The 16,608-nt window shown below is 34.4% G+C and overlaps 1 protein-coding gene across 1 annotated transcript in view; it reads left to right on the forward strand.

Annotated features, from left to right (window-relative positions):
- LOC145662175 (synaptic vesicle glycoprotein 2B-like) overlaps positions 1-16,608 on the forward strand; it is a 292,527-nt gene that overhangs the window by 244,388 nt on the left and 31,531 nt on the right. The window contains exon 5 of the mRNA XM_081727507.1: positions 10,617-10,738. Within this exon, the coding sequence (XP_081583633.1) occupies positions 10,617-10,738 (122 nt within the window). The remainder of the gene's footprint in view (positions 1-10,616; positions 10,739-16,608) is intronic.

The raw sequence follows: 16,608 nt of genomic DNA on the forward strand, positions 1-16,608 counted from the left end.
GACCCGACCCGACAACCCGACCCGTAACCCGACCCGAACTGACCCGATCCGTTTGAGAGCACTATGGTCACGACACTGGGTGAACGCCAAAATGCACTCACATTGGGAAACTAGTTTTAAAAGTATAATTTTAGAAAATAAAACATAAAGCATAATTTAAAATATATAGCACAATTCTTGGAAAATTCTCTTTAACTGAAAGTTTAACATACTGTGTTAATACTTTTTAAAGCCAATATTTACAATGCAAAATCATTGAGAACATAACAATGCAACAATGAAAAGCTTATTTTCATTTCTGTAAACTTTTCGGTGTAATCCTTTGATGTGAAGAAAAGAAAGTAAAAGAAGAAATTTTTCCGCCAACAATGAATACTATGCAAGAACTCCATACTATATTGTTACAGTGACGACGCCAGCTTTAAGCTCTTAGGGGGGCAAAGGACGGGCAGATAAATTTTCGGGGGCGGCTATTTGCCATACCAAAAATGACATATTTATTAAGTTTGACTTATTTTACATTACATTGTGTATTTCGTTGCTGTTTTTATGTTAGATCTATATGATTATAAATTAAACTTATTTTTAATAAAATTTGTAACTAACAAATAAGTAACGTCTGCACATGAAATATTTTTCAATGAAACTTTTGAAGACTAAACATAAATTGAATTACTTTCGCGTATGCTACAAGTAACACATTCGTCTATATGCTCTCTCTCTCTCTCTCTCTCTCTCTCTCTCTCTCTCTATATATATATATATATATATATATATATATATATATATATATATATATATATATATATATATAGACCTCTCTCTCTATATATATAATATCTATCTAGAAGAAATAGTGAAAAAGAGCCTACATGATGATGATGGCATTTCGCTAGGAGGTAGAATGATTAGATGTATAAGATTTGCAGACGATATGGCGCTTGTTGCAGAATCTGAAAAGAAAATCAATAAAATGTTAGAAAAAATGAGAAAGGGCTTTGAGGAATATGGGATGATAATAAATGTTAGAAAGACAAAAGCCATGGTGATTGGAACGAAGGGGTCTGTGTCAAATATAAAAGTAGGAGGGGAGAAAATAGAACAAGTGAATAGTTTTCGATACCTGGGTAGTGTTCTTAGTAATGACATGAAATGCGAACGTGAAATAAAAGCAAGGATAGGAATGGCGAAAGAAGCCTTTAAAAGAAAGAAAAGTTTGTTTTGTGGGACCTTGAACAAAGAGTTGAAAAAAAGACTCATAAAATGCTTCGTGTGGAGTGTTGTACTGTATGGGGCGGAAACGTGGACATTACGTAAAGGTGAAGAAAATCGACTGGAAGCCTTCGAAATGTGGGTGTGGAGAAGAATGGAAAGCATTAGTTGGGTCGAGCGGAAAACGAATGAGAGAGTGTTAGAAATGGTGGGTGAGAAAAGAACACTTTTAGATATTATTAGGAAGAGAAAGAGAAACTGGTTAGGACATTGCCTAAGAAGAGATTGTATCATGAGGGACGTCCTAGAGGGTATGGTGGCGGGAAAGAGACTACAATTAATGGATGATATTAAAACAGAAAGATCATACGCGAAGACGAAAAGGTTAGCGGAGGACCGTGGAGCATGGAAGCTTCTCAGCTGCAGCAAGTGACCTGCCAATAAAGGCAGAATACCTATGATGATATATATATATATATATATATGTAGAGAGAGAAAGCCAGAGAGAGAATTTACGAGGAGCTGCTGACAATGTCGTAGTCCAATCCAGAAGGAGGGTAGGTACTAGGTAGAAAAATGAAACCGTAGTTTAGAAAAACATATCTCTGTATTTACAAATATAAATTTTCATATTAATAATGAAATTCTTATTGTTTCTCAGGCCTCTGAAGTGATTATGTGTGCCCAAACAGATAATTTCACGAACATCCAGATCCTTACTGTTATAACATTTTTGTTCCACCAAGGAAAGTCACCGAAGTAAATTAATTAGGAAATCAGTGAAACACCACGGGACTCTCCTCCGTTATATATAGTGGTGAAGAAGTAAGTGGCTTAGTATAAACGTAGCAATTTCTCAACAAATTATGCTTTATATCCAGGATGATTAAAAGCAACGACTCTTTCTGAAATTATGGATGAAATTTGTGACATTATCCTTGAAAATTGCAGCATTTCAGCCAGTGGTGGATATAGCCCGGGGCCGGAGGGCCTAGGCCACCCCAGTTTTTGTGTGACAAAAATAATTTAAGCTATTTATATTTTATTATAGTCTGAGGTCTGCACCCCGCTTTCTCAGTTTTTACCTTCTCAGCAAAACTTGTGTCAGGGATTCTGGGCATTTCTTTGGAACTCGTCGGTAGCATAATTCAGAATGGCTTGGGTATGCGCAAGTTCTCGGCATAATGGGTTCCCAAAATATATGTAAGAAGAATAAAAGGGTAACGGCATTAAGAGAAGTATTCTTCCAATTTGACCGTAATGCTGATCAATTTCGCTGACGAATAGTAACCATAGATGAAATATGGTTGTACCACTATGATCCTGAATCGGAACAACAGTCAATGGAGTAGTAGCACTCATTTCTCCATCGCCCCAAGAAGTTCAAGACACAGAAGTAGGTTGGGAAACTGTTTGGAACATTCTTCTGGTATAAGTATGGAGTGGTAGACTACCTCCTCAATGGTCAGATATTTAATCCAGAATCTCTACATTACTTACAAAACTGAAAGAAAAATTCAAAGTACAACGCTGCGGAAAATGAAAAGAAAGGAATTCTGTTCCTTCAGGAGAATACACCTGTCCATCAAGCCCCTGCGAACATAACTGACATTGCATAATCTAGGATTTCAATGTCTAGATCATCATTCTTATTCCGTAGATTTAGCTCCGTCTAACTATTACGTGTACTTATTTCCCAAACTTAAATAACACTTGAAAGACGCCATTTTAGATCTGATAGGGGTAGTGCTACGAACAGTGGTGCGAGGAAATCTAGATTTTTTTAACTTTTCTGCAAAAGCTGGAGCACTGTACAAGGTAGTATATTGACTCTCGGGGAACGAGAAGAAGTAAAACCTCACCAATCCACGTGCACTCCTTCTGGGTTGGGCTACGAATTTTTCAGCATTTCCTAGTCAATATGGTAGACGTCACGTCAGTACTTTGAAACAAAATAAGTAAAGGAGCACTAGTATAAACCAATTACTAACTAAAGATCAGCACTCTGACAATACATTTTATTGGGAATCAATTTCATTCCATAATTTTATTATTATCATTTGCAGGAAGGGAAAACACAACTCTTTTTATCTCCTTCAAAAAATTAAGCCCTGGTAGTTGCAAACTAAGCTGTTATAAGCACATCTCTGAATATTGGAAGCCGAGAATAATGTTCCAGAAAAAAGAAGTTTTAAATAAAACAAAATATGAAACTGAAAAGTTCAAACCTGGACAAATACAAACAAGTTACGTAACTGGTTTTACCTTTCTTTTGTTTCCAATCGAAGTTGATCCAATGAGAAGAAAACAAGTCGACCAAATCTACTATTGTTCGCTAGGCACAATTATTAAAAATCATAAGAAAGAAGTATAACTAAAATTTACCTCAAAAGGGGCTAAATTAGAAAACAGAAATATCCGTGCATACCCAGACGCTCAAAGAAGAAAGCTTGAGGATTAATCTGCCACATAGTAAATTCATTGAAAGTAGACTACAATTTGTCAATGAGATTGGTTATGATACTGATATATAATACTACATGAAGAATGTTTAAAGATTGTACGAGTCTGGGGGGGCAGTCTAGGTGGCAGTCAGGGGGGCAGAAGTAGCTACTAGGGGGGCGCTCGCCCCCCTTGCCCCCCTCTGGCGTCATCACTGTATTGTTATGTTTACTTTTTGAACTTAAGCACTTTCTGTACTTTTTGGTGGCATCTTTTACTTTCCCTTTCTGTATATATGTACCTGTAAGGCGCACACAAATGATAGAAAAAAATTATTCGAGCAAAGCACATCTCTTTACAATGAAGTAGAAAGTTCATTAACTATGAGAAACTAGTTGCAAAAAAATATCAATAAATAGATCAAGATATTTAGAATATTTGATGTATAATAAATATACATTATACACGATTAATGTAAAATAATCATTGAAATTAACAATAAAGCATAATTTACAAAAAGCATAATTAAACAAGAAATAAAGCATAATGTGGGTTGCTCTAACAATTAAGTTGTATGAAGACGAGAAGAAAACGAAAGCTGATTCCTTAACGAATTTCGTTGAACTTCTTTGTGTCTACAAAAATGCATTCCTAGAAACCTACAAGCTAGGTATCATCTCTGTGATTATATCAGTTTCTGGTGCTACATGTGAAAGGTCATTCTCTTCTTTGAAAAGATTAAAGACTTGTGTACGCAAGTCAATGACTCATGATAGGTTGAAAAACTTAGTGTTACTTTATATTGAGAAGAAAATTGCTAAATCGTAAGATCTTTAACAAGTTGTGGATATGTTTCCTCCTGCCCACACAAATAGATAGATCCTCTTCAAGTAGAGGCATGAACCTATAAGTTATTTTCTTTACCTGTAAAAGTGTATTTGCTTCCACTTAAGTCAACCAGCTACACATATTTTAAACGCCATGATTAAATAACTATTTACTTATATTAGAAATCAATTGCATTAATGAATCCTGTTTGAGGTACTAAATTCTTATATTTTCACTGTTTTCCAGAGAGTAAAATCATGAACAATAAAGATGGAAACATTCACCTTGAATACACACACACACACACACACACACACACATATATATATATATATATATATATTGGAGATGTCCCCCTCAAAATCCTCTTGGGCCCTTCATTGCCCCCCCCCTGAAAAAACTCTAGCTACGCTACTGGACACCATGCACCAGAGATGAATTCTCTACCACTGACCCACCGCGGCCCTGCTTGGGCTTGGTCGTCCATATCCAATCTCTCTTTTGGCGTTACTTAAACAACTTCTAGTTTTGTTCTAAATCCAGACTCCATATTGGCGTAGATATTAATATTACAGTCGATTGGTAAAATCAATCTTCCACATTTAAAAATTAAAGTACACACAAGTAGAAAAATAAGCATTTATCATAAAAACACTAGCTGCAAGTGTTCAAAATAGATTTATGGTTTCTATAAAATCAATTGAAAATTGCTATTTTTAATTAGGCAGCTAGTGAAAAACAGCAGCTTTCGACTCCAGCCGAGTGTAAACTCAACCTAAACTCAGTTGACCTAAGTGAACTGACCCGACTGACCCGACCCGACAACCCGACCCGATAACCCGACTGACCCGACCCGACAACCCGACCCGATCGCCCGACCCGAGCTGACCCGATTGACCCGACCCGACAACCAGATCCGAATAACCCGACCCGACAACTCGACCCGAATAACCCGACCCGACAACCCGGCCCGAGTTGACCCGATTGACCCGACCCGACAACCCGACCCGAGCTGACCCGACCGACCCGACCCGATTAGCCTGACCCGACAACCCGACCCAAGCTGATCCGACCCGATAACCCGACTGACCCGACCCGACAACCCGACCCGATAACCCGACCCGAGTGACCCGACCCGAGCTGACCCGATTGACCCGACCCGATAACCCGACCCGAGTTGACCTGACCCGACCCGTTTGAGAGCACTAGTTGTGATGATCATATACGAAAGAAATACACTTTCAAATGTTTTATCTTAAACACTTTTTTCATAGGACAATTTCAGACATTAAAATGTCAGAAGTGGTGTGATTGTGTTTCTGGAAATATTGAAACACCTTTTTGAAGTAAATATGATTATTCTAATAATTGGAAATGATTGAACAAAAATATAATGGGAGAAGCTTTTATTGGACTGAAAGTGTTATTTGAACAGACGTTCCCTATGAAGAAAGTTGGTTGTCTCTAAAATATCTTATGAGAGCTATTCTGTAACATAAAATGATTGTTGGATTTGATCTTGGAAAGTGAGAGGCTTCTCATTGAGAATAGTGTCATATTTCAGTATATGATGTTATAAGGTGGTTCAGGTTGCTTAAAGAAATTTGCAATAAACAAACCATATAATAAAGAATATGTAACAACGCAATGTTCTAAATGCTATATATTATGTCTGTTTATTGTGCTGAAGTAACCTTTCACTTTACAACCTAAAAAAGTTTGTCATATACCTAAAATTATTTTATTTAAAATTTATTTTAAGTTTTTGTATAAAATTTTATTCTACTATAAATTCCTATTACGTAATGCGGTTATTGAACAAATGTTTAATACAAACTCAAAAGTCTGTGATATTAAATTGATATTGTAACGAGAATTTGAAACGTATTTTAATGGATTTAATGATGAAACGAAATTTTGACTATCTTGAAAATTTTAATTGGAATGTAGGTCTATTACGCTATTTATGATTAAAAATTCTTCTTTGGACTTTATAGATATAGGTCGTAATCATCTACTAAACTTGTGATAAAGATACCTAAAATAAAGTGATAGTCATTATTTTTGGTGAACTGTTAATTACTTCGTTTGGAACCAGTCACCATACCTTAACATAAAAATAATAATTTCTTTTACTAAATTACTTGAAACACTATAGGAAAAATAATACTATACAAAAATGCAATTTAATCGTGGAAGAGGATTCCAGAATTTGCAATTCATGGAATAATATCCTAAAGATTATAATTGTCTAACAACTTCAACCTGTACGTGGTTAGAAAAGGCAGATAATTGTTGTCCAATTTCAGTAAACGATCATTATTTTTGGAGTTAATCGGGGAATCGAATAAATGTAAACAATAAATTGAAATTTTAAAGACATCAGATCTAGATTTAGCTGCTTAAACTTGTGCAATAATACTACCTATCGAGGTTTTTGGCATTTCGTTTAAAATATAAGTACTACGCAATGAAATGATTGAATTGCAAATTTCTTCACTTACTTTTGGAATTCATACCATTTAATGGCAAGTAACAATTAAACTTCTGTTTTCATTTCTTTTGAGAATTGATCGTAGACTATGATAAACTTGATGTACATCCAATATCACCTACTATGATTTTAATTTGGAAAAACATTCTTTTAAATCCCATCTATTAGATATAGTTTCAAAATTTTGGGAGAGATATCTTGAATGAGGTTACATCTAATTTCCAGAAACACTCAAAACATATACATTCACATAAGATTTTAGAATGTAGGAAATGATCTCCCCAAATTCGTATCTCCTAATAAGATTCCAGAAATTAGACGGTGTACATATAGGACCAAAATCATGAGGAAATCGGTTCTTTTTCATAGTACGTATAAGGTACGCTTTACCATGTGTCATAAGAAAAAGTATTCATTATATTTTTGATTATGCTAAGGTGTGAGTGCTAAGTTATATTTGAAAGCTAAGTGTTTGCAACATGTACCTGGATAAGGTACCCGTCCCTAAAAACTATACGTCATCAATACGCACGAAATGCGTTTTATCATTGTGCAACAATCATTAAGTTTATGGTACATTGTCTGATGTGAATTAATAGATTCACAAGTGTATTTGGAAATTAGGTATCCATTGTTAATAGTACCTCTCCAAAAATGTAAGTACCAAGTACAGTAGATATGATTTTAGTAAACACTTTTGTTGATTGAAACCATCTTATATGCTGTATTTGATTTAGCCTATTGGTGTTAATGAAGGCATCATAACGTAATCTTCTTAACATTATTTTTGCAATTTTTACCCATCGAAGAGGATAGATTCAAAACCCAAATTTACAGAAGGATGTACTTAGGTAGTATACGACATTTACCAAGTATATTAGGATTTTTTAAAATATTTTCCTTCATAATAATTGGTATACGAGCGTCGCAAAGAATGCTTCAAAAACAGTGCTTTCAAGAGGAAATTCTCTCGCCCTTGAAACAATATAAACCAATTTCTTCCTCGAAAACCAGGTCATTTCCATCCATCTCTATCCTGTGTAATGCAAAAACAACACCCCAGAGATAAATCCTTCTCTCTTCTTCTTTCCTCTTCCGCCTACCTTCCCTCTTCTCGCACCGTCCGTAAGAAAGTAGATAAAAGAAGCGCTTTCTTGTTCCGTTAAAACTGTGATGACCTTGTACATAAGGAGGGGAGTTTAAACAATTGTTCTCTGACAAGTAAATAATCCAAATGGATGAATCGAGTTGCGGGATGAGACATAGTGCGCTTGATAGAGGATGTGAAAATATGTTAGCGGCTGAGTGCCATGAGAGACGTAGGGGGAGGGGGTCAAATTTGGTGGGAGAAGGGCTATGCTATGTTATTGAAATACATCAAATAAACTGTTGAATTGTGAAAATAGTGAAAGATAGACAATGCAAATGGTGGTAATTTTATACTGGCAAAGAAGAATGGGCAGAGTAGATCACGAACCTCTGACGCCATCTTGAAATCCACCATTTTGAAATCTGTTATTTATTTATTTATTTATTTATTTATTTATTTTTTTTGAAATGGAGAAGTAGTCATGTGATATATCAATTAGGGCCAGCATGTTCTCAAAAAATCAATTATGAACTTTAGTGATCGTTATTTGTACTTAATTGGAAGATCTAGGATCATCTTTATAGTTATTTACGTAAATCTAAGAAACTGATACTCGGATACTGATGTTGAAAATTTCGATTATCATGAAAACACTAAAATTTGGTACCAAAGTTGTGTATTATTACATTATTATGTTCAAATTTCACTGTTGGATATCATATTTCAGTGTTAGTATTCTTGGTTGTAGATATGTTTAAGTTACATGTGTTTCCGTAACAATTCAAACTTTTAACATTACGTGTATCAGTTTCCTAGATTTTCGTAAATAACTATAAAGATGATCCTAAATCTTCCAAATAACTACAGATAACGATCACTAAAGTTCATAATTGACTTTTTGAGAACATGCTGGCCCTAATTAATATATCACATAACTATCTCTCCATTTAAAAAATCACAGATTTCAAGATGGCGGCGGAGGTTCGTGATCCACTCTGCCTATTTTTCTTTTGCTAATTTGTGCAACTACCACCGTTTACATTGTCAATCTTTCACCATTTTCACGGTTCAACAGTTTATTTGATGTATTTCAATAACATAGCATAGCCTTTCTCCCACCAACTTTGACCCCCTCCCTCTCCGTTTCTTATGGCGCTCAACCACTATAACTTTGCACATGTACATATTTTCAGATCCTCTATCAAGCGCATTATGCCTCATCCCGCAATTCGATACATCCATTTGCACCCTTTACTTGTGAGGCAGGCTAACACGAAAAAAAAAAAAAAAAAAAAAAAAAAAACACAGCCAGAACACGTGAACAGAGGATAGCATCAAGTGCCGTGACTTCGGATATGTTGCCTAATCTCTCATGGACATCAATCAGAATTGCAGATTTCATATTAAAATAACTAAATTTTTTATTCCGTCACTTCTTATTCCTATATAGGAATATATGTCTGTAATTACTTTTTGTTGATTATTTATCGTATTAATTGAGAAGGTACATGAGTTTATGACTGCATTACAGAGCCACTGCTAGTTGCAGTAATGCCTCACTGTAGAGAATAAATTAGCACAAAATTTACTCATGCTGTGAAATGTATTACTTACCTTTATTTTTGGTAATAATTTATCCATTAAAGAAGACAACATAGAACATCTAAATATACAGAGGTATATACACATTAGCCTTATAGAACTATTACCTATTTTTATTCTTGACAATTTTCAAATGTAAGATGGGCAATGTACTTTTGTCAAGATATTTAGAGAGGTGCATCAATGTAGCAATTTCCAATAAAAGGGAATGAGTCCCTTTATCAATCAACATGGTCATATTTTGCAACAAAGCCTTATATTAGAGGATAAAATATTACCAAATTCCATTTTTGTTAATTCACAAATTTAAGGGGTGGGCTAATTTACCACTGCTGAAATTTAGAAGAGGCTCATCATAGTGTCCATATCCTATGCAAGAGAATGGACCCATATACCCATCCACAGGACCATATGATGTAATAACACCTTAAATTATAAATTTGAATAAAAACCTCACAAATTTTTAGTAGTTGGCATTACCCCCTCCCCCATTGTTTGATGAGAAATGTGATGGACCTTTACACTTTTAGAGCTACGTACATTCGTCCTATATTATTCTACCAAATTTTAGAACAGTCAATATCCAAAATTTAAGAAGTAGTCCCACGCATCGCCTTCCAAAATTAAGATCTTGGACCAACGTACTCGTGGCAGAAATAGATGGAGTAGTCCTATGGACCTCCTGGACCGTTGTCTCTGATCTAGGGACAATGGAACCTGACCCAAATATCCAGAGGTACAAAATTGATCTCAAGTCTCTCACATACTACTCTAGTGTTCTTAAATTAGAATCAACCTTCCTTATAGATAAAAATAGATGTCCCACATATTTCTGTTGTTGAAGTATATCAATATTTACCATACAAGGATATATATAAATATAAAATTCTATCTGTAACAATAACATGTTTATTATTAATAATAACAATAACATTTATATCACTTCAGATTCCCAGGAATATATGGAATTGTATTTCCGTATGTTGCTGAGTTTCACCGAACTGAACAGCAAGGAAGGATTCTATGCAGTATTGATATATTTTGGTCCATGGGGACCATACTTACTTCAGGTTGGTTATATCTGTGTTCATATATGTAAGTTTAGTGCTGTTTCATTATTCTTTTTAAAGTACAGAGGCGTGTGCTGATTTTATTTGTTACAACTACCATTTCTTTTCTTTTATTGTTAAATATAAACCGGTTCTAATATGGAACAAGGTAAAGAATCATTATCTCCAAACAAAAGAATTAACATATTAATAATTTATTATAGAAAGAAAATATTATTTTATTACATCAAATGAATTTAAAATAGAATGTTAACGTCTGGCAAGATAGCCCCCCAACTTTAGAAAATTGAAACAATGACTAGGTGATTCGTTTGTACTACGTTTGTACCATTTGTACCGAAAATATTTTCGTTTGTACCATTTTCCTTATAGGGTTACTTGAGAGGTCAACTGGGGGTCTATCTTAAAGCCAAGATAGCCCCCGTATCACAGCACAAAAAAATTTAAATACACAATTCGAAAGCAAATCGTTTGTACCGAAAAAAAAGTTTTGTTTACACCCTGATAGTTTTCGAGAAAGAGGGGATGACATTTGGGGACTATCTTGTACGCATGATAGGCTCCGTAATGTGTACTTTTTCCATGCCCATTAATAAGTATTACTGTATGTGTTTATTCATGTGAATTTATGTGGATTTAGAACTCTGGTTTTGTATATCCAAATAATAAAAAAAGAACATTTTTGGGAATAACTGAACGTTAAAATTGAATCGGCGAGTGGGAAAACAGTGTGAGTCCAAAATAAGCCATTTTGAGGTAAAGGCAAAAATAACACTAAAGATGTAGAACTACAAGTTGTAATGAAGAACAGTACAATTTGCAAGACCTCACACGTTATAGCAGAATGCTACAATACTATAATGTCGACTGTACATTTGTGATATTAACAAACGAAAGTTTTTTCTTCAAATATCTCAAAATGCGTTTTGTGGACTAGTAGTGTTTTTCCGCTCGCCGATTCAATTGAATTTTCTCTATTTCTACCCTTTTCCGTAAGTAAATACCGTATTATTCAACAATGGTCTACTTCCTTTCCGCTTTTCTTTATGAAAGCGGCGAGCTTCTCGAGCCGCTAATGTGACTGATATAAACAGTTGATTTCTTTAGTTGGTGTAAAACTGAAACGTGGAAGGACGCAGTGCTATCACTAGTGGGGGAAAATAATGAGAGAAAAACTGTAAAGTAATCGATTATTTAGAAACAAGACACATAAACTCTATATCCAAATAATGAAAACTAAAAAGAATTAAAAAGTGTGTACAAATTCAGAAAGAAACTGGGTTGACAGAAATATCTTAAACAAGGTGACCAGAAATTTCACTTGCGAAAACGGGACGCATACGAATCGGCTACGGGGAGGGGATATCTGACTTCCAGATTGCATTTTGGGACTCAGCAGTGTTCCCAATTGACAAAATACACAAGTAAGAGTGATAGCACACCGTTTATAACTTTACGTGTACCACACAACAAATAATGGCTTCCGATTGCAAGTTCTACCCACCAATTCTTTTAACTAGTTGAACACTCAGAATTCCCACTCAATTCCCACTTCAACCATGAACACTCAATTCCCATTTGAAAATTCAGAAGTTCTAGACACGCCTGAACCTTGGCAACGAGTATTGGTACGGAAGAGAGTAGAATTTGCATTGAAGATTTATATTTTGAATAATAATTACGGGACACCTAGGTCATTTTTACTTAAAAACGGGACATTTAGGCGTCCCGTTCGAGAATCAGAAAAACATGGGACAACGGTTGGAAAAAAGGGACTGTCCCGGCTAAAACGGGACGTCTGGTCACCTTGATCTTAAACAAAGAAAAATAAAAAAAATGGTTACTCACCTAAACGGTGTCCTTCCACGTTTCAGTTTTACACCAACTGAAGAAATCAACTGTTTATATGTGTCACATTAGCGGCTCGAGAAGCTCGCCGCTTTCATAGGCAAAAGCCGAAAGCAAGTAGCCCATTGTTAAAGAATGCGGTATTTACCTACAGAAAAGGGCAGAAATAGAGAAAATTCAATTGAATCGGTAAGGGGAAAAATACTATTAGTCCACAAAACGCATTTTGGGATATTTGAAGAAAGAACTTTCGTTTGTTAATGCCACAAATGTACAGTAGACATTATAGCATTCTGCTATAATGAGTGAGGTCTTGCAAATTGTACTGTTCTTCATTACAACTTGTAGTTCTACATCTTCAGTGTTATTTTTGCCTTTACCTTAAAATGGCTTATTTTGGACTCACACTTGCCGATTCAATTTTAACGATGAATTATTCCCCAAAAGTTATTTTCTTATTATTTGGATATGCACAATCAGAGTTCTAAATACACACAAATTCACATGAATAAACACATAATACTTATTAATGGGCATGGAAAAAGTACACATTGCGGGGCCTATCTTGCATACAAGATAGCCCCCAAATGTCATCCCCTCTTTCTCGAAAACTATCAGTGTACAAACAAAAATGTTCTGGGTACAAACGCTACAAACGATTTGCTTTCTAATTGTGTAATTCAATTTTTTGTGCTGTGATACGGGGGAGTCTATCTTGGCGCCAACATAGCACCCCCAGTTGACTTCTCAAGTAACCCTATAAGGGAAATGGTACAAACGAAAATATTTTCGGTACAAACGGTACAGACGTAGTACAAACGAATGACCTAGCCACTGTTTCAATTTTCTAAAATCGGGGGGCAATCTTGTCAGCATATACCTTTAAGTATATACTGTAAGTGATCTCTACATTCCAGGTAATTAACCCTGTCACCAATATATATGTATTATGTGTTGAAGTTTGTTGAATACAGTAAATAATTAGAAAATAATTCTGTTATATCAATTACATTTTTTAAATAAAAAACACGAACTTCTTATACGTAGTATTTTATGTCTACATTGCATCTTGAACCTCTATTGAGAATATTAAATGAATTATCAATAGACAAATACTATTTAGATATCCATATTTGTAAAATGATATAGATATACACACATTATTGTAACTGATACTGGTGATGTATATATTTTTTTTTAAAAAAAGAGTAGCTCATGAACTTTAATTGGACCAATAAGTTTCAAATACAATCTAACTGTGCGAGGGCTGCTGGAAAAGTTTCTGCAAACTACTACTTACAGTGGCGCTAGTGTTCCACTATTATAAAATTCAGGACAATAGACCTTTATATATTTATAATTATCTGTGATCCTTTCTTGAAGCCGATTCACTTATTTTTCACAGTAGTTTGAAAAAATAGTTTTGTATGAAAAGTGAAGAATACTCTTGAATGGCTTCCGGCAATGATATTTTCTTTGATTTCAAATGTAGTTTAACACTAAATCAATGCATCAAGTGAGTTCGTTTGGCTCTTGCGGATGGAGTTCCATCTAATAGAATTGTGCACAACTGAATTAGGGAATTCCAGCGTGGTCGTACATTTCTCATTGATGAATTTCGTGAAGATCGTCCATCCAAGCCTGTTGTTGCCAATAATGTTAATGATGTACACTCATGTCCAAAATTATTGTCGCACGTCTATAAATATATTGTTGTAGGAATATAATTTGATAACGATTTCGCCCGGTATTTCTTATAATGTTAGTAACTTATGTGTATAATCGGCAAAGACATGTATATGGCAAATTTCATGTCAAAAGAGCATTAAATAAGAACAATAAAACGAAAATAAAACTTTCGTGTCCATTTAGTAACATTTTGTTTTACTCATTCTAATTTTCGTATTTATAATTCTTTTCCTATGAAATTAACCACAAATATTCCTTTCCCGATTATATACATAGTATCAGTATTAAAATTACCTTGTAAAATCATTATCAAATAATATTCTTACACGATGACAGTTATAGATATGCGACAATCATTTTGGACATGAGTGTACGTACAATGATTAAGACAGATCGAGATGTGACATACCATTAGATTCAAGCATCCTTTCGCATTGACGCGAAAGTAATAGCCTACATACAATTTTTCATGGTTACCAGAACGCACGGTAAACTTCAATCCGTTGGAATCCACACAATTTGAACGAAGCTTAAAAGAAGGCTCAAGTCAATTGCTGTAAACGAATCCTCAAAAATTCAACCGAGCTCAGTTAAATTTGGTGAATTACATCGTTACAGAGGACGAAACTTGGATCTAATACAAACTCGAAACTAAACAGCAATTTACTGTTTGGGTGTTTCAAAGTGAGCCGAAACTAACGTAGGTAGTTCGTTCGAGGAGTTCTGCCCAGCGAATGCTGATTGTTTTTTCGGTTGTACCAGACATGTGGCAATTATAGCTTTAAAAGTTCGAAAGACTATATATGTTGAATGATAGACAACAATTTGTTTGTCAGGGGTCATCAATGAATTGCGTAAAACAAGTTCAAATAGTCGTATCGTTCTTCACCACCACAACCCCAATTTCACCCACCACATCAAACTATTGATATCGTCCAGTAAAATTGTATTGATTACTAAACGTCTATACTCACCTAATTAACACGTAATGACTTCGGTTTTCTCCCATACATAAAAAAGATGGGAGGTGAGCGATTTGTGTCGACTGAAAAAGCTGTAAATGCATTCCGAACAGCAATGCCTGAGATATTTGTTTAAACCGCTATGAAAAATAAACAAATAGTCTTAAAGGAACAATCGAAGATAATTTAAACATAGAAAGCTCTATTCCTCCGAATTTTGTAAAGAAAGGTCTATTCTTCCAAATTCAGTACAGAAAAATCGATTCTTCGGATTTTTTTTAAAAAATAACGGAACATTATCACCACTGCAAGTAGTAGTTTGCCCAAACTTTTCTAGCAGCATTCGATTTCAAGTAAAATTTGTTACACGTACTATACTTGCATTGCCACAATTTATAGTTGAACATAATATTTGAGCACATGTGATGTTGAGATATGATAAAGTATATTTTTAATTTTATTTTAAAGTTATTTATTTTAACAGTTTTGCAAAATTCAAGTAACAAATTACTATACTCTTATATAATGCACTGATCTCTGTATTTTGGTCTAGACTAGATCTATATTGTATAGAAGATTAAGCATAATTAAAATATTAATTATTTTATTATTTTATATACTTATTATCAGATTAACATGTGAATTGAATTAGCATGATTCTTCACTAAAAACAAGATTTTTATGTTGCAATAATAGAAAAGATATAATGCAAATAGTGTTAAGATATTTGGATCTCTACATTGTGATAAAGCTAGCTCGTAATCAGATATTTAGAATTCTTATATTTAGTAACTACAACGTGTGCACTCTATAGTGTTGTATGCATAAATTAACCATAATGAAGAGGAGACAATAGAAAATATAAATAAACTTTGCACAAACTGTATTAGACATTTCGTTCTTAAAGCATTGAAGATTATCGTGATGATATTCTATATAGTAGCACCTAACATTTTTTCTCTTGAGATTTATCCAGTTTCAAATATTTCTATACGACATATTTTAAAATGCTATCAGAAGGACAATGGTTTGATTACGTACCTCAATTAAGGTAAGAAACAGAAATGTCAAAGACGTTAGTTTCAAATTAGATTGATCAGAAAAATGAGTAGCTGAGCTAGGTCCTGTAATCTATATTTCTTGAATGTAACAGAGCATGGTATGGGAAGATCTGGTCCGTCAAAAATATTCTTTTAAAACTGTCTGCTTACGCGTTAACTTCGCCTTAGTTTGAAGCTCTTCAGGAACTAACAAATCGTACGAAATGAACATAAGCTTATTTGAAACATTAAAGGCTTTGAAGTAATTTTCAAGAAACAAAAGAAAGTTTCTTCCTTTAGCATTTTCAAATTATTTTAGTAATTTTGTTTT

This window comes from Thermobia domestica, chromosome 10 (genome assembly GCF_964235325.1).
Source record: "Thermobia domestica chromosome 10, izTheDome1.hap1.1, whole genome shotgun sequence".
Classification (NCBI taxonomy): domain Eukaryota; kingdom Metazoa; phylum Arthropoda; class Insecta; order Zygentoma; family Lepismatidae; genus Thermobia; species Thermobia domestica.